Source organism: Arctopsyche grandis, chromosome 1 (genome assembly GCF_051622035.1).
Source record: "Arctopsyche grandis isolate Sample6627 chromosome 1, ASM5162203v2, whole genome shotgun sequence".
NCBI lineage: Eukaryota > Metazoa > Arthropoda > Insecta > Trichoptera > Hydropsychidae > Arctopsyche > Arctopsyche grandis.
Window position 1 is genome coordinate 27,115,622 of NC_135355.1, and position 25,180 is coordinate 27,140,801.

General features: G+C 36.2%; 1 protein-coding gene across 1 annotated transcript in view; it reads right to left on the reverse strand.

Annotated features, from left to right (window-relative positions):
* LOC143917439 (uncharacterized) overlaps positions 1 to 25,180 on the reverse strand; it is a 111,957-nt gene that overhangs the window by 20,561 nt on the left and 66,216 nt on the right. Inside the window, exons 4-5 of the mRNA XM_077438994.1 lie at positions 22,357 to 24,391; positions 21,674 to 22,156 (exon numbers count right to left, since the gene is read on the reverse strand). Of these exons, the coding sequence (XP_077295120.1) occupies positions 21,674 to 22,156; positions 22,357 to 24,391 (2,518 nt within the window). The remainder of the gene's footprint in view (positions 1 to 21,673; positions 22,157 to 22,356; positions 24,392 to 25,180) is intronic.

A 25,180-nucleotide genomic window follows, 5' to 3' on the forward strand; every position in this document is an offset into this window, starting at 1 on the left:
CGTAACGAGCGTCTTGGTAGGTGCGCTCCGCGTATTCGCGGTTAAGACGCGAATAAGTTGGAGATAGTAGTAGTAGTAGACGCCATTACTTCGAATCATATCATACCATTGTGGATTCGAAACAGACGCGAAGTGTATTCTTCGAAAAGAGCCGGTGCCAGACTTTCAGTGGCCCGGGGCGCACCTAGTATAATATGCACACAATTCCAAGTATTTTTATTTTTATTTTATTAATTGAAAAATCAACAGACAGGATGTACAGAGATAGGTATAAAAAACACAAAAAGTAAATAAATAATATATGTAACACCCGAGTCCAATAATAGATTTTTACAAAAATGAAAAAGATAAATATAAGGAAAACAAATTAAAAAGTAAAGAATAAAGGCATGACAAAATATGTAGTACATTGCATAATTAAACTATAGTATTAAAATATTTGGAAAAGGTTATAAGATAGAATATAAGAAGAAATTGAAATTTACAAATATAAAAAACAAATGAAAAAGGTAAATACAAAATAAACAAATGAAATGGAAAGGAATGAAAGCTATAATATGATTAAATAGCACATTACATAACTAAACTAAAGTATAAAAATAATGGAAATATTGGAAAAATAGAATAGAAGAAAAAATGAATCAATCGGTCAAGATTCTCTTGATGTTAGACCTGAATTGATGTAGGGAAATACCAAACAGATCAACCTCATTCAGCTCTCCGTTAAACATACGATAAACGCGATAATTGTTTGCACATACATTATAATATGTGATGCAGACCAGTAGACAATAAATGCATAGATAATTATTAGGTTATTAAAATTTAATATTGCACTTAGTCATTTGATTTTGCAAAGATCTGATTCTTTTGAGATTTGTATGATATTGGAGCTCGCACTTTTTCTAATCATGATCTTGCAATCTTTAACCCACAAGTAGGCGTAGTTATATTCAGTTTTCAATTGGCGTGCTCGCTTCAATAATAATTTATTCGTTGGTGTAAGGTGATCCGTTACGTATAGGGTGGTGGGCGGGCCTGGAATATTGATGTCGTTGGTGGTGATGCCGCGGCGGGCGCGCACGGCCGCCATCAGCAGGTCCTTACGACGGCGCTGAGTGAACCGTACGACCACTGATGACGTGCGCACACTCACATCGCTGTTGCCCTCTCGCTGTTGCTGTTGCTGTGAACCTGCAACGCCCTGGGACGGGTACGGCCGCACACGGTGTATGGTGTCAATATCTGTGTCGCACAATTTGTGACCCACGACAGCACATAAGTCATATAATATAGACACTAGATTTTCACCCTTTTTCATAGGTATGCCGGATATTTCTACATTGTTTTTTCTAGAGAATTGATCTTGCAGATTGTTTACTTGTTTCAGTTCAACAATAGTATTTTGCGCCTCAATTAAACCTTTATTTACATCAGAAAAGCAGGAAATTTTCTTTTCAGCAGTGGTTAGTCTCCCATCAAATTCATCAGACTTAGCCTCTATTGTGAATAATTTATTGTTTATGTCTGTGATTACAGATTTTATGTTTTCAAACTCATTTTTCATGGTATTAAAGTCTGCTCGAAAGCATTTAATTTCATTAAGTATATCAAATAAAGATGGCTGAGGACTGATGACTGAATCTTGAGAACTGAGCATTAGTGATGAGGACTGAGACGGCGGAAGGGGGTTAGGATGGATACGGCAAGAAACGCATCGCCATTTTTCCTTATACTTTGACGTCATTTTTTTGTATTTTGTTTCCGAAATCCCCACACAATCATGGTGGAAAGGTTCTTGACAAAGCTCGCACAGCACATAATTAGTCAACAACACAACACTTTTGCATTTATAGCAAATCATTGTTAAGTATTATTAGTTATTAGCGTCACAATTTATAATTTAAATAAGAGAATATTCTCAAAATTTCGCACAAAAATATGTATGAAATAAATAGTTTTTTGTTTAACAATGTTGCATTATGCTGTAATATTGTAAATATGCTCTGGGTTCGAGAGTTAATATATAATTTCAGAAATCAGTTTGATCACGTTCGTTGCCAAACGAATATTATTTGAAGAAACAAAAGAACTTTTTTTTTTTTTTTTTTTTCTTCTTCTTTTTTTTTTTTTTTTTTTTCAAGTGAAAATTATCTTTAAAATATAACCTTAGAAATCAGTTTAACCACTGTATTTAATCACAATTGCAAAAATTTTAATCAAAAATTAAAGCAACACCAATAACTCTACACAATATGCAAAGCACGACACCATTAACCGACAATATTTACGAAAAAAGCATCCAAATAGCGGACGAGCAAAACAACGAACTAGCTAGTTATTATGCTACCTAGCAAGTATGTGGGTACTAGTCGAAAACCCAGTCCGAACTGGGAGCATAAATAAAAATATTAATATCGTTACCGGGGAAAATGTGACGCTGAATCGTACATATTTATTGTGTTTGTATATTTTGCGCGAAAATTCTCTCGGAATGCAGAGGGTTATTTTTTTCCGTCTGTTGTACGATGACAATAATCTAACTTATCAACTTCACTGAAAAGTTGTTTTTTTGGACATTTTTTTATGTCTTATACAATCATATATTATGAACCTAAAAAATAAAAAATAAATAGTTACATGGTCAGTGATGATTTTCAATTATTGAGAACATACATACATACGCACATAGATAAATCATATTTATATATGTATGTAGTTGATGTCATGAAGTAAAGTGAATTTACATCAATTTACGAAGATTGTCGTCGTGGCTGATTGGGTTTGTGGAATGAGTCTGGTTTAACCATATGATTTAATTTGACCAAATTGACATATTTACGAGCAGTATTGTGTAATAATATAAAAACGGACGCGATTTACATATGTGGGTATGTGCGAGTGCATCGACAAGTATGGGGATTTAAAAAAAACTAGATTTTAGAATACCAAGAGTATATTTATGTATGTTATGCATCGGGATGTGGTGAGGACACGCGGGGAAGTGGGGAGGGGGTGTGGAGCGTCTGTCATTTGCTCCTGATATTGAGCACCTGACTTGTAACGGGTGACGTCAGCGTCAGATGCACTGCGCAAGAGCGAAAACACACACACACACACACACACACACATTGATTCATCAATTCAAACGGGTGAACGGGTGGGATCGGCTAGCGTGTACTGCGCACACTCAACATTTTACTATTAATACGTGTGCGTGCCTATAAATTAACTTATATTATATTTATATATAGCATAAAACTTTATTTTAATTAAATTCCTTTCCAAAACCATCCGTTGAAATCAACGGGCAGAACACTAGTATGTACATACATAGTATCGTATTTGATCTCGAGTAAGTCTACTTAAAAAAGACAAAATTTAAAAAAAAAATAGAATTCTTCGGAAACTTTATATTGAATAAGCCTAGATTTTGGATTATGATTGGAAGTTTTTTAATTTGATGCTAAAAATCAACGATAGAGGTTTCCAATATGTACATATGTACATACATAATGTTAAGTCTCAAATTCAAAAATCAGGTTTAAAAAAATATTTTGTAATATTTTACAATGAGTTTTTGTACAAAATTTTGTATTGAATAAATGTTGAATCTGAGCGATGAAATATACAAATTTCACAAGGAGGAGAGATGCCGAGGTACACGGGGATATATTAAGATATATCAGCTTTGAAATTTTCTTTCAGCGAGTTCACCTGAAAACTTTCGCTTAAGACATCACCTAAAGGAGGTCTTTCGCGAAGATTTAAGACCCTCCTTTGTCTGTCCGAGCATATCGTCGCCCATAGAACGAGAGGAGCGCCGAATGGGAGAGATACGAGAGGGTTGTCCGGGTGGTCCGAGGGATGAGAGTTAGGGGGTTGGCAAACGATTGTTAAAAATGTAATTGTGAAGCGATAAGGCAATAGAAGAGCTGAGGGTGGAAGAGGTGTAGGAAAGAGGGGGAGGAGCAAGAGGAGGTTGCGTTTTAAACTCGTCTGGGGGTTTTAAAATCGGCAAAAGTGGCGCACTCGGATTCGGGTCGAGATCGGCCAATTATTTTAAACTAAATGGAAGATCTGACCATTAAATCAGAACGATAACGTCGCCGTGAATTATCTGCAGTTGGCGCTCGCAGGGCGGAGGGGGGTGCTATCCAATGTAGGGGGTGGTTTTGTCCCTTTAGAGTTTGTAACGCCCCTCCCCTCACCCAACTATGGAAAGTTCCACTTATTTACTAATAAATAGCGATGTAAATTTAAACACGTGCCGTTTAATTCGCGTTGACGGGATGAGTGTGTTGAGAATCTTCTTGGACGTGTTGGGTTTAAGCTCTTAACTTGCGAGACGAGTTTCTCCTTAAACTGTATAATGCGCTTAGCGAATTTTAAACACACCTAAACAATTGCAAAAACGGTAAAATCGATAAAATAGAGCATCATTGGTATATGGCATGTTTAAGCTAATGTCATGATAGGTGAGAGCTTGTTATTACCTTTTAGAAGTTGGACATACATTTGTATGTACCTATGCATATGTAACAGTTGCAGTGAAGCAATCTTCCAGTTGTAATGTATTTTGATTTGTTGGAATATATTGCATCTAACCTGGTACCAACTACCGTTATAGTTGAAGTGTATTTTCAGTTGTATTACATTTTAACCAGGATAGATAGAGAGGTTAGGTTTTCGTGAAAATGAAACTCGACTAGTAAATTGAGATAGGAAGTCACATTTTTTTTTGTTTTGAACACATTAGAGTCATCGTAATACGATACTCATTACCATATTCGTAATACCTAGCATATATTAACGCATTCTAAAACATTCGTAAAAACATCAGAACTGTCTAAACTCACCCGTTATGTTACTTTATTGTTGAAAGTGTATTTGCGTTTGTAGAGTTATAACTTACATACTAGATGAATTGTATTTGAATTTAAATGACCTAAAACGCCAGTGGAATGTATTACAATTGAAAATACATTTTGACTAACATATACCCTAGTCATCAGCAACATATTTTATTCAACTCAATAGAGATAAACCATTAGCTATTGGGATCTTTGATGTACATATGCTCAAAAGTATAGTGGTAAGTAAATATATATACAATTATAGTTTATAACTTCTGGAATACATATGACATTAAGTTATAAATTTTGACATTTAAACCTCATCAATATTAGTACCTTATATGTGATGTGGATATTGCATTATACAGTCTCTAGTCCAGCTTAAGATGCGTTCCTTATGTATAGTGTCACCTCAAAATACAAGGGTGGTTGAAGATGGTAACGAGAGCGACACGTTGGCAAGTGAGTAAGTAATAAGCGAAGTATGTACATGACGACATACAGAGGCGCGGCATTTATTAGGAGATTATGCAGACTGGTGAGACAACCTTCTCACCTCTGGTCCCGGGCTTGTAAGGGAGGAAGGGGGAGGATGAAGTGTAGACTTTGCGTCGGGATCAAAATCTAATATCCTCCGAAGTCAAAGTTTCTGCCGGCTGTCCCGTCAGACACGTGCCGTACCGGGATAAACAACCAGAATGTATGACAAACACGGCTAACAAGGCTTTAACTGAACTTCGTCGTGCACACCACGTGAGAAAAGGTGTATTAGACTTGATATGTGTCGTCTTGACTGATGCTTTATTGATGCTCATCATTAAGTATATTAAAGTTTGTTATAAGTTCGGATTGGAAGAAAGCTAAACTGAATTTGATTTACATCAGTTCGAGTTATACATATGTATGTATGTATAGGTACATATATACCTATAGATCAGAGGTATGCTGTCTTTGAATGGTGTGAAAAAATAATAATTTTATATATGTCTGTATGTAGGTGTATAATAAATACATATGTATGTACATTTCAGTGACGTGCACTAAAGGGACCAGACTAGTTCCCTAAATTTTTTTACCTAAAATTTAAAAGCATAGAAGAGGTTTGTAAAAATATCAAAAATGCAATTACAATATGTACATTCAAATCGTTTTCTAAGTTGATATTTTTCACGCGGATTAGTGAAGTTCAGAAACCGGAATCGGTCCTACCTTAGGTAGTGGTAGTGGTAATGGATTGTTATGGTATGGTCCGCCGCTTCGTTCGCTTGCACGGACTCGCCTTCTCAATTATGTTCCTTTCGCGGTCGAAGACAAAACATTTTTTAATTTACTCATTTATTCAAGCATTTCATTCTGATTTTTTTTGTTAAAATGGCACATATTTACATATGACTTCTTGAGTAATAAATATAGTTGGTTCGTTAGACTTGGTTCGCGAAACGATTCCCTCAGAACAAATCAGTATGGAGCGCGCAGAGACAAATAACGAGGCCTGCAATGTTGCATTTTCAATCGATTGGTCGACAAATCATTCAGAATATTAAATTTTCAAGACAAACAAGTTGTTATTAAGAAAGTTAGACTTTTTGGGAGCATTTCTGAAATGAAAAATTATACGTATCATTTCACGACAAATTATTATATTTCAAAAATTTGATTTTTTTGTCCATATCCAGTCCCCTGTTTAAACAGTCACGGCACGCCAATGCTATAAGACAGGCCTGCGAGCCGCAGTTTGCCCAGGCCTGCTATAAGATAATATTTTCGTTTATAACAACTGAGGTAAATGTACTTGAGTTGACTGGGAACAAAGCAGCTCGATTCTGCAAGAATTTGAGGATTGCTCACCATAACAACCAGTAATTTGTAGAGGGATTTATAAACTAGTACTTCCAGCAGGTATGCACTAATGCACTAGGATTATGAGTAATTAATTCGTTTTTAAAATTTACTATTGACGGTGTCTGCTTATTTTTTGGAATTCGAATATGGAATGCAATAATTTCAATGGCCATCGATTGCATTAATGGACGCAATTCCATAATAATCATCCGTAAATGTCGGTGATTAGATTCTCAGAAACAGGTGAAAGTTCGTAATGGTGTCCTTTATTGGACGTTCAATTATTATGAACGAATGTCGTAATGGCGTCCGACCGGCGACGTGACGCCGCAAGGTGATAAAATAAGAATTAAATATGTATATATCATTATATATGTATATGCGGAAAATAAATAAATTCTAGCGTCACATGAACCGTTTATTTTTATGCGAAAATTATTTTCAGTCGTGTCTTACATTGGGGCTAGAGAGTTCGACGCGTTGTCTTCCTGGTGTTCTATTTCTATAGGTTATATTAGGGTACACCTTCATTTGGTAAAGTCGTCCTGTATCATGAAAAGTCCCAAAAATTGTATAAATATTCTAAAAATACATATTTGCACTGCCAACAGCCCATTAAAGTTTGTAAAAAACGGCTATTTTTTAATTACAACATCGCTGTAGCTGTAATAGTTTATTTAATTTTTCACATTATCATATAAACGGGATAATTTTACGTTTAAAAAACCTTACATGGAATGTTTTTTCACGTTACTAAGCTATGAAAAAATATCTGAAACTTTGTCGTGCGTACCTCAATGTGTCTTCAGTCAATTATCTACATATGTTCCTTAAGCATCGTTTCTTACTTAATGTATTTTTAATTAACCACATAATATAAAAAAATGCATCCAAAAATAGCCAGGAAATAACACAATTAAACCTTGCTTTTCCGATATGTATGCACATATTTAATATCAGAAAGTCACTTTTGTCTCATTTCTAGAAGTATAGTATGTACATATATAAGTATTTTTCCGAAAGGAAGCCGGATAAAATACGATTCAGGGGTGGCACGTTCCGGAATCGGAAAAATTATAGGGAATTTCGCAGAGATATCTGGAGTGTGGTCATCCCTTAAAAGCTCGCGTGAAAGTCGCCCCGGTGAAATAACGAGCCGCTTTTTATGCGCGTCGGCCGGGGGGCATTCCTCGCCGAATAAACACTCTTGGATTTTACAGGGGCGTAAATTACGACGGTGGACCGTGAAAAAAAGGGGCAATAAATACGCGGAGGGGGCGGCGAGGAAGGTGATAGGGGTTGAGGGAGCCCTCGCTACCTAGTGTAGGGGATGGGATGATGCTGCGTCCAGAGAAGATACACTGTCCATAAGATAATTCGATATTGTAAAATACATAATAAAAAATCTGTAGTAAAGGTGTGTCTACTTAAATGTTGACCTCAGCTTTCAATAGTTGATTTTGCATATATGTAAGTAATTTTATTAACGAAGTAAGACATATTTGTAAGTTATAGATTAATAACGAAGTATGGTATTTTTTTTTTAAATTATCAAAGTTTCCTCATAGGTTTTTTATCTACGTACACACATAACAAAAATAGACAACATATAGTATTAAAACGTTGCTGTAGAAATTGGCTGATATGTGTATGTACACTGTCGTTTTTGTATGCTCGGAAAATTCAAGATAAAAGTGGTCATTTTCAAGGAATTAAGGACACACGATTGTTATCCCTGGAAATGATCGATCTATTTCTACATTCTGTGTAATTCAAAGTGCTTCATATTATGCAAACATATAATCATTGAAACATACATATAGTGTGCAAATTCCATTAAAAACTAACAATTTTCCCAAGGAAAACCCAAAGAAAAAAAAAGTGTGAAGTATCATCCCGGTATAATTGTACAAACAACCAACAAAATAGGTGGAAGTAACGACAGAATCGGTGAATGCACAACCATACAATATTTTGCTCGGTGAAAAATAGTTGACTAAATAGGTAGGCAGATTATATGAGATCGCCGACTAATTTAATCAACACAAGATAAAAATATACTTGAAAATGAGATAAAAGATAGAAAAGAGAAATAGACCATTTTCCAATAGAACAAATCATAGTGAAGCCGAAACGTTAGAAAATAAATTTCCAGTAACGGAAATGAAGTTTGAATGGCTAACCATTTAAGATTAATCTGAAAATATAGCATTAGACAAAACTTTTTGATAGGAATTTTGTGCAATATTTTGTGCAACAATGAAATAGTGATGTGGTCATAGACACTTGAATTTTGGCGTCGTAGAACATTCTTGGATTTTGACGTGCAAAATATATAACACTAGTGTTTTTACCCGGCATCGCTCGGTATTTATAATATAAACCGCTTAAACATGGCCCATCTGATAGTAAACATTTGATTTAATTTATTTGAATAGTTTTATTTTATTTATATTTATTTGAATATTCATTTTTTTTATTAAATTGAACGTCACGGATTATCACGGACCCAAACAAACAAGCATACATACATACATACAAAGTCTCTTTCAAAATTATATATTAGACGTACATTAAAATTTGAAAAAAAAATCACAGTTTCTTTAAATAAAAAATTTGCCTCAATACAGAAAAGAAGCATCTGTGCAATGTACATGTGTACATATGAACATATACATACATATATAGTGGCGGTCACTCGAAAATGCAGTGTCGCACCGGTCGAATGGTTAAGCTTTAAGACACGAGCGGTGCAGTAGGCAGTTGTCGCAGTGGCTTAAACCCTAGACCGTGGGATGTAAACGGGTCGGGAGGGTGGATAGGGAGAGATGTTTAGTTTTGGCTACCCCTGGCCGCAGCCTTGTTTACGACGCGAATAAACCGGAAAAACACAGCGGCGTACCCCTGGCCAAACCCCGCCAGGAATTCGCCCGCAGCGGCCTCTGACTTATTGGCGACTGAGGAGCGCAACGGCCCATTTCAGCCGCAGGTCTGGGACGATGGAAAACCTGGACTGCAGCATTAGTCCAACGAGACGACGGACGATTAGTCCACCACCCCTTGTGACACAAGTAGCCAACCGGTGGATCGAGGGCGATTCGATGTTCGTAAAGGTTGAAAGTCATCAAAAACAATCAATCATCAATAGTCTCTACACATTTGGCTACAAGATAAACGAGATGAAAATCAGTTGAAAAATTCTATAAAATTTTTAAGCGATGAAAACGGTATTAACGTACATTTTATTTAAACATGAGTAGCATTGCAAGCATTTATATAATGCGGATTCATACAAACATCGGAGATATTTATGGAGAAATTTATGGAAAATTTGTATTATACAAATCGGCGGACCTTAAGACGCTGAATAACTTGAGATTTGCAAGAGAGATTGGAAAGGAGATGCCAATTTAACAGGAACCACATCAATGAACATCATAAAAATTGGCAAACTCTGGTAGGAAACGATCAACCTGGAGTCACAAATCAAGAACTGGCGAGCAGCGGGATTGGTGGGACTCAAACCCGTGACCACTCTGCTCGAAAGCATAATATGATAACTACTAATCCACGCTGCTGGTACATACATATGTACATATATATGTGCGTGCATTGCGATTCGCTCGTCAACAAAGTCAAACTACAATCCAGATTCAAGTTGAGGATTAAGGCTAAGAGCGTTGGAAAGTAATGTAATGACTAAGGTTCGTCGCAAACCAGTGCTATTTGGACAAAAATAGGTTCATCATTGTCTATTACAATAGCCAACCTTTTTTTTTGCTCTCTAGCTTTGTATTTCATTTTAATGGACAATGGTAAGCCCATTATTTATCCCAATAGCACTGGGTCACGCCGATCTCTAGTAATGACTAAAGGACGGTGCGACGGTGCTACTCTCCAGGAAAGAGGGCAAATTACAAAACTAGAGAGCAAATAAAAAGGTTGACCATAAAAATTGACAATGGTGAGCCAATTTTTGCACTCTGGCGCCGATCTGTAGAAATGACACCGTAATGTACCATTAGCGTTCTAAAAAATTGGACATCATTGTACTGTGTGTTGTAGAGACTCTGCAGTTTACACTGGAGAATTTAGCGCAAGTGTGGTGGGACGATCAGGTGTTTGCAGTGTCGATGCATTTTTTTGTAGTTGCAATGCATCAAATTGCAAGGCGGTGCATCATGTCGTTGTAGTGTCGTCCGTTCCGCGACTATTCATTATCGGCTCGTGACTGCGAGGCATCGCAGGACTAACGGATGTAGGCACCTCCTACCAAACGTGATGTTTACAGACTACAAATCAAACAATGGTCTTTGGAAAACCCCCCGCTTCATCTGAAAGATTCCCAAACTGTGAAGACAGCCGCGAGAAAATGGAAACGATTGGCTTCTTTAACGGGAGCGGCTAGGGTTGTATTCCTGTAGTATTAGACTACAGGACCAGATGCTTAGCTTTAACATCGGCAATTTTTAATATTTTTGCTGCAGTCTAGCTAAATAATATAATATAATGGTCTGATAAAAAAATCTCCGTAACGAATCCGGAAAAAGTTAAGTTATTTGGAATACATATATAGGTATGTTACAGTTGTGTATTCTCAGTTGTAATATATTTTGACTAAATAGAATGGTGTCCAGTCAAAACCGCTCGGTGAATAAGTGTACCGACATAACCGCACCGACATTACCGCACCGTGATAAAACTGCGGGGCCAAAACCGCGCCAGGATAAAATAAAAAAAATCAATTTAGCCTTCGATCTCGACTTCAATTTCGTTTGTGTATGAAATGTTTGAAATGATTTATTTGTATATGAACTTCGTACACAAATACTATTAATGTTCTTACTTTTTATTTATACCTATTTCATTACCAATAATTCAATAAATTGAGTTACATGTTAATTTTTTTAATTCCTTTAATTTTTTATAATTTGAAAACTACTAACAATTTCATACGTTGGCAAGAAAAGTCGGAGTTTGGAGTGGCAGTCGGAGTTAAATTAAAAAATGAAGTCGGAGTCAGAGTCGGTAAATTTTGATCTGACGGCCCAGCCCTGGTAAATACGAAAATCTCGAAAAAGATCAAGACTCCAAATCGACTACATATGTACAATCGTTTAGGAGAAAAATCAGTAACAGAAAAGCAGAAAGAATACCAATTTGAAAGACAGTTTGAGAATCGCATTAGTTTGCTTAGAGTGATTTTTGCATCGAAAGAAAGATGTTACATTGCGAGAACAACAATAAAAACACAAAGGACATAAATATCATACATATGTATGTATACAATGTATTACTAAAAGCTATGGAAAGTTCATGCTGTATGAGAAGTACATATGCATGATATACATAAATATGTATGTATGTACATATATATCACAACAACATACACAGCAAATTAGCTAAGGCTTTGGACTATTTTGGAATATTTGTCATACTTTGCGCGGTAGGAGAGTTTCCAACACGCTGCGGGGCAACTTTAATCGAAGATCTCTCCTCATCAGCTCTGGGTTACGATTGTCTCGCCTATTGGACGCTGACGGAGATACGCGGTCGTCCGGCCCTTGGGTGCTCCGGTCCGAGGATCGGGGACCAGGACAGGGGGGCGGAGGCGCCGAGCCCCCATAAACAACGTCCGGTGACGGCTCATGTCACTCCCCCCAGCGCCAACCTGTTATTACCGGAGCTCCGGCGCGTCCATCACATAACTCTCTTTTTCTTCTCCGAATCGAATTGACCAGCTCGAGTTTGATAACGAACGTCGATAAGGCCGACAACACTTGTGGGAAACGATCCTCGAACCCTCAACTACCCGCTCCTATGTATTGTAAATGCTCCTTATACAGTAAGAAGTGGGTTTGTTATATTGTACGTACCAGGTGTTTCGAACTCTATTTGGGAGATGGGCAATTTGTACCATTTATAAATATGCACAAAAATTGATTTACCCTCCTTGTATTTTTTTTTATTAAATTTGAATTTAAAAAATTAAGATCGTACATCGGGTTGGATGTCAAATTTCTATTAAGCAGCTGTTCAATTTCATCAGCATAGATTAGTGATTAGGATAAAATGCTTTCGAAGTGGTCACGGATTCAATCCTACCGGTTGCTGCTAGCCAGACCTTGGATATGTGACTCCAGGTTGATCGTTTCTCATCAGAGTTTGCCAATTCATTGATACAGTTCCAACAGATTCACAACCTTTACCCATTCTCTCGCAAAGTTTTTCAGCATTTTGAATTTCAATCATTCGTTTAAATCATCGAAATTTAATCGATCGATGTTTTTTTTAAATTGTTATTTAATTATATTGGGTAAATATTATATATGGGTGTATACCTGTATATATAATTAATAATTCTTAATCTGTATACTACACTCGTCGCTTTGGTGCAATCTGTTAAAACGAGTATGCATTATTGATTGAAATAAATAAAAAAATATATATAAATAATTGTATCAAAAAATTAAACGATCAATTAATTATTTTGTAATGTTAAACGCAATTCGAATTCTATTTTTTTAAAGAATGAGATAAAAAAAGGATACCAAAATATGGATTAATTTCCATTTTATTGTGCCAATATTTAACCGTCATAGATAAAACGATAGATCGGTTTAATAACAAAAGCCAGAAATGCAAGATAAAAATACAAAAAAAAAACTAAATGAAAACGGAAGAAAACATTTTAACGTGAATCAAATTTTCTTAGGTTTTTCATTATTTTTAAGTGGATAAAATGATTCAAACACCGTTAATTACATCGAACTGAAACTTGGTATCAGTGATTGAAATGTACATAATATATTACGTTGTGAATTTTTTTTTAAATTTTAGTTTAACCAAAAGTGGTACCTTCTTTTATATACATATATCCTCTCTTTATAAAACTAAACCGCCTAACGGATTAAGTTGAAACTATTTTATATGTAGATATGATGAATTCCATACCCTAGTATTTTTTACTCTAGTTTTTACCGCCCAGTAAAATTTTGGGACCGCATGTAAAATTTTGTTTATTACCTAAATGTAGTCATAATGTTTTAATATTTTGAGGAAGAAATGGGCAGTCTTGAAGACGGTAGGCCGCATGTGGCTGTAAACTGCGGTTTTGACATGACTGTACTTTAGACATACACAGAACGCTAAAATTAGTATGCAAATGCGATAGAAGTAGCCGAATCGCTTCGGGACGATTCGATACGCCCGTGACGCGAAATTGATTTATTCGTTCGCAGTGATTTATTGCGATACGTCATCGTTCGTATATAAATTATTGAGGGTTTTTCGTTTTAATGGTTCGTCGATTAGAACGTTTTTCGAACACCAATCGGAACATACATACTATATGAACGTGTATGTATGTATGTACATATGTATTATTATATTGCGCAAAATAGTGAAACACTATCAATATCATAATTTTTTAGCATTGAGAATATTATTATACATGTATGTGACAATTTTTTAACATCTACGGCATTGAAACTACATATTTGAAAAATATTCCTAGAAGTCTATATGTTACGGTCGAAGTGTATTTTCAGTTGTAATATATTCTAACTGGCGTTTTAGGGCATTCATATACGAATACAATTCAACTAGTAAATTATGTATCTATAAGCGCAAATACACTTTCAACAATGTGTACCAGTTGTAATATAACAGTTGAGTTTTGGCAGCGCTGGTGTTTTTATGATTGCCTTAGAATTCAATAATGCGTGTATATTTGCAAGGTATTACGAATAAAGTTACGTATTAGTCAAGGTATTACGAATGAGTGCCGTATTACGATAACTCTAAGAATGTGTTAAACAAAAATGTGACTTTCCAACTCAATTTACTAGTAGAGTGACGTTTTTACGAAAGCCCAACCTCTCCATCTAACCGGGTACCAACTTATAGTTTAACTGCATTTTCAGTTGTAATATATTTTGACCAGTTTAAATGTAATTCGCCATATGAATTAACTTACGTTGGTTAGACGGAGTATATTCCAACTAGTCTAAATATGTTACAACTGAAAATACACTTCAACTGTAATGGTAGTTGATACCAGGTAAGATGGAATATATTCCAACAAGTCAAAACATACTACAACTGGAAGATACACTTCAACTGTAACATATACAAGTATTTTATGGATTGATAAACAACGAATGGACAATGATTTATATCATACATAGATATGTATATCTTCGAAACTATAATAAATTTGTAGAAGTACATGGATTCAATTAGAATTCATTAATTAATTAATGAAAGATTTAAAGGTGTTGAGTTATGAAAATGCTTGTTTAAAGCATCGTGAAAATCGATAAAATATTACGACTATGATGTTGATCAATCTAAAAATTCTCATAATTATTAAGTGTTGTACATACAGCACTTACATACACGTTAATGCTTTCTAATTAAATTATGTACAGTTCAAACTTAAAAGTCGCTGTAGTAAATTTTTGATATGCAATAAAACTTTCAAGTGATACAAGTTTGTTAGAAAATTATTAACTAAATTAGACGTCTTATGATGTTTGACATGTTTTCAAATTATATTCCAATCATAAAGAAAATATAAGTATTTTTTAAAAATATTAGATATATTTATGAGTAGGTATAAAGCGTTTGAAATATTATATGTACATAGCTATCATAGTTTCAGCCCATTCAAAACAGCTATAAATGTTTGCCCGATACAAATGCGTTGTGAAATGCATATGTGCTTTGATTGCTCTATGGAATTTTCTCGGATGATCAATAATTTAATTTGATCGATGGTCGCCTTATAGAGGTTCGATATCGTTACGCCTTTTCCCGATGACTCAATTAATCACCGGGTCGAAGTCGTAAAAGGAAAAGCTATTTCGCATCTCAGTATAGACGTGACGTTCAACGAGTCACTTGAAATAATAAAAGTACATGTAACTAATAAATTTCATCAAGTGGAGGATTTGCTAGAGTCTTGGTTTCATAATCGTTTTAATCGACTGTCCAGTGATTGTCATTTGTAAAAAATAAATCAATTTTAAATCAGGGCATGAAACGAGGAATTGAATTTGATTAAATATCATCCACTTAGCTACTCACTACTAATTTAAAGAAACTATGTATGTGAACATGTCCAAGAAAGTCACAGACTCATCATTTCTCAATTTATATGATTCAATATATTATTCAATTCTGATTCAGAACATTTCTGTTTATCGGAGACTATCAGAAACATGCATACATATACGTACATATATAAATATGTATTATAAGTATGAATTACATTCTATGTACTCCCATGTGCATAGGATGCTTAAGTTTAATATGCAAAATACAACATAATAGGATACATATTGGCATGGTATACCATCATGCACATGGAATTTTCAATGGCATGATATCACAGTATGATGGTCAAGTCGTTCGATATTAAGCGTTTTCCATAATGTACGACATTCAACGAAGGAATTCACATTGGACGCAAAATAGTAAATGGCAGCAGTGGGAGACCTCAAACGACCCAAAACTACAGTTGACGCTTGCAAGTGTGCATACGTAGTGCATTTCTCGTCGCAAATGTACAGCATTTCAGTCGGATTTGTCTAGGTCGTTGTCGGCAATTCTCATATGTCATTTGTCAACATTTTATTCCAAGTGGAACGACTTGGAAGCAACAAATAATCGGAGCACGAGCAATAACCGACTTCCTACAAGTGAACCGACCAAAGGACCGATTGACAGACATCTGCGAAAGTGCGTTCGTACGTCATACATGAATGTGACATTAAACGCAACGCCAGATGCAATAGTGTATAAATAAATATTACTCACTGGTTGACGAGATTATTACTCAGAAATCGGATGCGATTTCGCGTTAAACTGAGAGCATGAGAATTTTTCATAGAATGTGGATTTTTTTTCAGATTGAACCAGGGCTGCGTAGCTGCAAATGCAACGACTTGGATGATACAATTCGGATATTTTTGAAGGATTTAACAGTAGTCATAGACATAGTTGGAGTTGAATTGGGAATCAGATACTAAGCTAGAGCTAGAATCAGTATACAATTGAAGTCTAGGTAATGTTATATCTGGAATTGGAAGCAGAAACGTAGTCAGAGTCGTAACAGGAGTCAAAGTTTATGTAAATTGAAGTAAGATTTGAAACTGGAGGTTATGCTGGAAATATGAATGTGAATCATTTGCAATTAGAATAAAATAGATGATAAAGTTGACTACCATCTCTTCTTCTGTGTCAAGTTGAAGGCAGCAAAGGGTCGATTCCGTCAGTTCTTTGATTTGGTCTGACCATCTTATGAGAGACCGTCAACCAGCATCTTCAGACGCTCCAAATTCTTTGTGGAAATATGGCTATTAAAACTATTTTTCTACATGTGATTCTCTCTGAAATTTCCAGCTCTTTGAGGATGGAGATGTTCGTGCGTCTTGCGGTCCATTAGAGCGATTCTTCCATATCTGATTATCAATCACCGTTTTCGCCATTCCAATTCTTCTGTGGATTTTCGATTGGAATCCTTCTTTCCTTGAGATTAAGGTACCTGGGTCATCGACTTAAATTACCATAAAGCGTATAAAATGATGCAAACAATGCTTCAAGAGAGATACATCTGTAGATTAACGAAATGAGGATAAGGATGGATATTAAGAACAGAAAATGGTGAATGGTGGCGATAGACAGTGCGAGGAAGAGACTAGTTGCTTTCTATGTATCTATCAGATAAACTAAAAAATATAAGACCACTTTTGTCTGTTTTAGTTTGTAATTAGAGTCATAGTCGGGAGTTTGATTTTTAGCGACAGCCTTGGATTAAAAATTTTGGGTTCGCTCAACTGTCAGTCCGTCTGCTGGTGTATTAACGTCATAATCTGTTTATAAAATCAACAGTGCAGGATTTCAGGTTGTATTTCGCGTGTGACAGCTCTGATTGGATTATATGCACCGATTTGAAATTTGGTAAATTTACGAGAAAAAATTATATTATATTTGAATATAATATTCTACGTATTCTTGGTCGGTGCTGAAAAGGTTAAATGTAGACGCATTGCTTTGGGCTTTTGATCGTTTAAAGTTTTGAGTTATTCGTTTCAATTTTGCGCGTTGTTCGCGCCTCTCGATATGTGCATTCGGAGACGGAAACTGCACGATGCAACTGCATGTGTATTCTATAAGGAAATGTCGCCATTTATCTGTCATTAAATTATTTTTGCCGCACGCATCGTGACCAATGGTAAAAAGGTGTATGCCGAAGCTGCAGACAGAGGTCCACAACAATTATTTTATCATATAAGTATCATTTGATAGAAAAAACTAAAATTTTGGATTGTTGCTGAAATAAAAATGTGAATTACCGATATCGATCTATATCCACTCATGCAATAAAGCAAACACATTTGATTCTGAGAGGCAATATGACCGACCACGATCTATTTATTTCTGGTTTGTTATGGTGTGGGAAGACATAAAATCATACCATTGTACAATAATGTTCATCATCATCATTTAAAGCCATTGGTCATTCATTTGTGGATAAAAGTATCTCCAACACTTTTCCATTCGTCTCTTTTTTGAGCAACTCTTATCCATCTCATCCCACACATCTTTCTAATTTCATCACCTGTGGCTTTCCACATACCCATTTACATACAATCTCTCGGGTATCACTCGAGCACTTATCTATCGTACGTTATTATAGCTACGTGACCCGTCCATTGTCATTTCAGTCGCTGTATTCTTTCCATTATTTATTTACAGATGGACAATATATGTATATGTATGTAAATAAATAGAAGGGCTTAACGGGTAAATGTCTTCCTGACCAATTGCAAACATCGATAAACAATTTATAGAGTAATTTTACGGAACATCATAGACATACAGACACATGTATATGGATAAATTTGCATTTTTATTTATAAATCACCGAATTTCTAGATGCTGAAAAACTCAAAATTAGCGAGATATCTATGAAAAAATGGCATCAATTTATAAATCAGTGAATTCAAGATGCTGTAAACTCAAACTTTGCGAAATATAGGAAAGGTTGCCAATTTTTTGGAACCTTTACAATGAAATCAGATAAACTGGCAAACTCTTATAGGAAACGATCGACCTTGGAGTCACATATCCAAGGTCAGGCCAGCAACACAGCCTGAGATTGATCCGCGACCACTCAATTGAAAGCATTACATGCTAGCTATTGATCTACGCTGCTGGTTATTATATCAACTGCACAAAACTATTATTAAACAATTATTTTGTTGAGGTTTATTTATGAATCATCGCGACAGTTCAATCAGGAAACTCCCCGCATTCTGACAAGTCAGTTCATCTTTGAATTATTTAAGTAACTAAAAATTGAGCTTGAATAGTTTCAGCCAACTCAACTACATTATACACTGCATTTTGTCTTCTTTTCCTACGGCACGTACCAATTTGATGGCTTCGTCACCTGTCGCAAAATTAAAGGATAATTTAATTTTAGGTCGTTTACGTGCTATTATATTGTATGTATTTGTTTCATATCTAAGATATAATTTCGAAAGAGACTTTGTAACTATGTATGTAAGGTTTGTTGGGAACATTGAAAATAAATATTGTTGAATATTATTTTTTTTCGATTCAAATAAATTTAATAAAAATAAAAATGAATGTTTGCTATTAGCTTGTTTTACCATGTTTAAGCTGTTTATATTACAAATACCGAGCGAAGCCGGGTAAAACCACTAGTTGTAAATAAATATGTAGGTATATGATTTTATGACATAATGAAACAATTAATCATAACATTAAATGATCCCTCTAGAGTTTTTATACTGGAGATTTAAATGAGCATATTGCAATTGGGTTTCAATAGTCGCAAAAGCTAAAGCTGCAAAGCGCCAACTCTCTTGCGTTCTGACCAACTTTCCTCTCGTATGCCCTTGTGATAAATTATGTAATTATGTTGGTGAATATTTTCCCTATTGATTCAATGCTTTTAGTATCTAGTTTCATAAACAAAATACAAGTAGTAGAACGTTCATGCATAGATAGAGAGTCACGGTAGGGTTCAAATGACGGCTCGCTGCAAATTTGCATACGTATCGGCAGCAAAAAAGTTTCAAACATGACTTGATGCCGCAAGTTTTGCGCATAAATTGCAAAGTATGCGAGCGATTAATAGCCGAAGTAAAATAATGCAAGAGGGCGCGTGTTGACAACCACTGACGTGAAATATTACTCGGAGCGTTCGGCGGGACACGCGCGCACCCCTGACTCGACAGGGATGGTCAACTTCCACCCCTATCGAAAGGCAATACTCGAGGTAAAGTTTGGTGCAGTTCGAAAAACGGTTCACGACCCCTGGTTTATCATTCAGACAAATTATGACGGAACAAATTCCGCATATACGCGATTTATACGAATCGCATTTACAATATTTCGCGAGGAACAGAAACGTCGTTCGGCTCATGCAGCAATGCCGAGCGGGAAATATGCACAGTTTCAGTTTGAAAAATACGTACGCGAATTTGCATAAATAAAGACGATGTAGGAATCTAAATAACATTAGCAATTTTATTGATATTGGACCGGAGCTGACACGACAGGAAAAAAATACACACTCGTTATATATGTAGTCACATCTGATATGGTAATTGATAAATTTGACGTTTTGACATTAAAACTTAATAGATAATTGGATGTGAAATGCAAAATATGCGCATAAAAATGCTCGGAGGGTATTTTAAAAACGAGAAATGTGGGTTTTGCATAGTGCGACAAGGTGATAATTCGCGCTTGATTCGTGAATGCAAAAATATGCAATTGCACAACATGTTTATGTGACATTAAACTACCGTTACGTGTTTTAATAATGTCCTTTGACAATTTAATTACTCGAGTCTCCGTTAGAAGTTATAGTGACTGATTTTCAATGATTTTATGTAAAATAATTATCATAAACTTATGTTATTTTTAGGCAAGAATTTTTAGCTATTCTCCAATTTAGCAAGCTTCTGGTCAATAAAACACATAAAATACAAAACTATAATTTAAATCTAATATTATATATACATATTCGTTCGATTTATCTACTACTATGGTTTCAAGATATAGCCAGTAGTATAGCTCGGTATAGCGGTAATGCTAACCACCGAGAAGTTCCCGGATTCAAGCCCCGAGACGACCTCGATTGAAAATAATTTATTGCGAAGTATTTCTATACCTACACATGGTCAGATTAGGATATTTGTGACTTTAAGACGATCGTTTTATATCTTAGTTTTGCCAATTTATCTCATTTGATTGTTGAAATAGTTCTACATCAAAATGGCAAAACCATCATACCCACTGTGCTACTACTATTTGAATATGATTTCAATAATTTATAATCTTTAAATTTATATACATAAGTACCTACAAGTATAATACCATAGGTGTCACTCAAGGGCAACCCGTAACGGCATCATTGGAAAATGGAATTTAAAAAAATAGGTATTCGTGATTTGATAACTACTGTTGCTATGAAAGCTACGATAAAAATATTGTACCGATCAAATCCGGAGACAAATCTGCATACACATATACATACATGCATATATGTGGGATTTAGTTTTATAACCTATGTATAAGCATGCATGTGTGAATTATTAGTTTGTATGCATAAGCAGAATGAATGATGAAGTTGGTAACATGTAATGTGACAGTAAGTTGTGGCGCTCCGAGTAGTAAACAATATTTTAGACCGCTCAACGAGTTTCATTTCAATGTACCGCCTTTGTCTCTTGACAACCCGATGCTTCAATACTGCAGTTTAGAAAGGTTAAAAAAAATTATATTATCTACCAATAAATAGTCGAATAACATACATATACATATGCATATCTCCTTGATAAAAAGTAAGTTAAAAATGTGAAATAACTTTGTGAAGAAGACAATTCAAATATCGAATGAACAATTAAAATAATTAATACAATTTTACTTACTTTCTATTGAAGCAAGCGCCGCAGACAGAGCAGAGGAAAGGCTTCGAATCTTCTTCTGCTTCTTTTGCTACTACCACTTTTTTCACTTTAGCAGGCTCTTTTTTCGCGTCTTTCGTTGTATGCTTCCTCTTCACATGGTAGACCAAGTTGCTTTTTCTGAAAAAGCTGGCGTTGCATACGTCGCAAACGTGAGGCCTCTCGTTCGTGTGACTTCTAATGTGGAATCGTAACGAGTGAGTTGAGAACAGTTTTTGGCAAATGGGACAAGCATATTTTTGTTTGTCCTTTGTGGGTTCACCGTGAAGGACTTCGTGGTATAAACATTCGGCGTGAGACGCAGTGACGAATGGGCAGAATTGACAAGTCCACATTTGGTCCGAAGAACCGTTGGGTTCTGGAGATGTTTTAAAAACGCAAGCTTTACTCCTTACGTGCCAAGTGATTTCCTGAGGAAATGTGAACTTCATACCGCAGCGAGAACAACTGAAATTAAAAACAAATTAAAATTTGAAAATATATGTAACTAAATATATGTATTATTTATTCAAATTTGTTATTATTGGAGTCTATATTTGTGTTGCAGAAATGGTGTCGGCTACAGTTGCTAACTTGTTGACCCAATAGTTGGGTATAATTAAGTAAAATATTATACAGTATGTATATAGATGACAAAAATAGAATACCTGTTAAAGATTTCCTTGTGCTCGTCTTGAATGTGTTTTTTAAGCTCAATCACGTTTTTAAATTTGGGTGCGTCACAGTGCGGACAAGATTTAGAAAGATCTTTTACCTCATACCCCTTTTCTTTCCTTAGTTCTTTCTGGTTGATTCTGTGGTTCTGAGAGCGTCTATGATTCTTAGCTTCGGCCACATTTGGAAATTGTAAATTGCAAGCAGAACAGTAGAAAAGTTTCGAGTCGTGCTTTTTGTTCACATGTCTCGCTAGTGCTATGATGGTTTTGGAGCTGAAAGAACACTGGTTGCACTTCTTTTTACCTTGATATTCGTCAGATGCTGTTGAAGGTTTTGTAGCTAGACAGTGGTGTTTGTTGTGACGCCGAAGTTGAATGTTGTATCTGAACTCTGTGCCACAATCGGGACAATTTATAATGGTCTTTTTCCTTATGATGATCGGAATAGACCTATTGATAACGGCTACGACTTCTTGATGCTCATCGCCGAGAAGATGTTTACTTATTTCGGAATATTGCGTACATTCAAATTTGCAAAACGAGCACCAATATCTCCCGATAAAGTTTTCCATATTTTCTTTATGTGCTTCGGTGCGCCAGTGGCGCATGAATTCAGCTTGCCAATTTGCATAAAATTTGCAAGGGCTACACTGAAACGGAGATTGGCGCACTATCTTATCTATGTTATCCAATATTTGGGTCTTATTAAATTCATCATTTAAATTCCCCTTTCTGAAGTGGTAGTGAGATATGAGATGCTTTCCTAACAGGAATGGCTTAACTTTATATCGACAAACTAAGCAGTGTATAAATACAGGTCGACGCTTCCGTCTTTTTTTAACCCCCTCTAATTCAGATATGTTTGATTTTGATTTTTTGGCAGCTTTTTTGGGTAATAAATAGAAATTTTCATCCAAGTAGCTCGATGGCTTAAAAGTTCTCTTATCACGTTTGAAGATGCGTGAACATTCCAAGTCCTTTTCGGGCAAGGTCCGCTTCAGATGAAGCTTTGATACCAAGTGCTTTTCATATATATGCTTTGATCCTAGCCGACGATTGCAAGGACCACACCAATACTGGACAGGTCTCCCTTCTTTATGCATAGCCGTAGCGTCCATAATTTGAGCCCTATGATCAGGTCGCACACTGTCTTTAGCTCCAGGTATCCATTTGCCTTTAGTATGCCCCGGTGGAGGCCGGTACACATCTTCATCGTCATCTTCCAAGTCATTCATCTTCATAATTCCAGGAGCGGAGATTGGCTTCCACTTACCACCAGTGTGCTCTTCCTCCCATTCTTCAATCTGATCAGGCTCTGGAGTTACAACAGAAGTCCAATGCGAAGCGGAATCTCTTCCACTGTGATAAGTCGGCTTCCACTTGCCACCAGTAGGAGTCGTAGAAGGCTTCCACTTCCCACCAGTTGACGGCGGTTGATATTCAATATCCATATCCTCCAATTCATCGGTATCTTCATTAGAATCATCTTCATGTTTGAAAACATCTAAGATGAAAGGAGAATCAACATGGTCCTTTTTGACACTGCCGCTGATGTTAGCAACGGCTTTGATGAGCTTGGTTTGATTGTCGTCACATTCTGCAACCTTTAAACTATGCCCTCCAATCCAATCTTCTCCGCGCTTATTCGACACTATGTCTGAGGTATGGTAGATGTCTTTAGTAGCTATGATAGCAGCCGTGGCTCTTCTGGTTAGTACGCCAGGAATGTTTTTGGTGGAAGTCTGAGGTAAGATAGGATCTTGTTGGATAGTTGGCCGCTTGGTGCTACTTTGAAGCTCGAGCGATTGAAAGAAGACATCAGCGCCTTGATTGTTGGCATGGAACGATTCGTCGATGCTTTTGGATGTTTCGAAAGGATGTTTCCGTTTTCCGCATTGAGTTTTTCTGTGTTGCACGTAATTGTCGAGGCCGACTATGGTCGTGTTGCATTTGATGCAGAGGTGGTTGTCGTCGTCGTCGTCTTCCTGCTGCGTGAGGATCGCCAGCATGGTCGTCGGTCGTCCTCCTGCAGGTGTGATAAGTTATTTAAGTTAGTTTGGTAAACACGCGCGGATAAGCGGATAAGGTGTTAATAAATCTCTCGACGGTTCTTCTTCGAGAGCGGGGCGATAAAGTTTCAGACTTCAACGCGCTCGCGCCCCCGCCGCGTGAGGTGATAAAGACAAGATCGTGATTGATGATGAGGCCTTAAATTAATTGTCGACGCAGGGTAAAGGCGAAGTTAACGCGCGCGTGCACACGCCATAGAAAGTTGGGCAAGTTTAGTTCGCGGAACTAACCTGCTGGGAAATAATGTATGTATGTGCGAGGTGAGCGAGGGGAGAGACACCGGGAAATGTTGAGCGACACTGCGATGCTCCAGAAATTAAGTTCTCGCGACTATTAGCTCGACGCGTGTACCTACATTTGACTCGACCAAATCGGTTATCCTATTAGGTAACAAATTCATTAAATATACGAAAGGTGATTGATTCATAGCGTCAAGTCCTTTTCAGGCCAAACAACTGCGCTATATACTATGTATGTATGTACATATGTACATATTTATTTATTTTACATATATACCAGAAAGGCCTTCCAGGTAAACCCCAATGCGCCTTCCTGGCCAATTAAAAATTACAATGCAGCATTTTTATTACAAGTCGTTGAATTACGAGACACTGAATAACTCGCAAATTAACGAGACATCATGAATTGTACATAAATTTTATTGTACATTTATCATACTCAAATAGTGGTGACATAGTAGGTAGGAAAGATTTTTAGCCAATTTTTAAACGGGAACCGTTTCAAC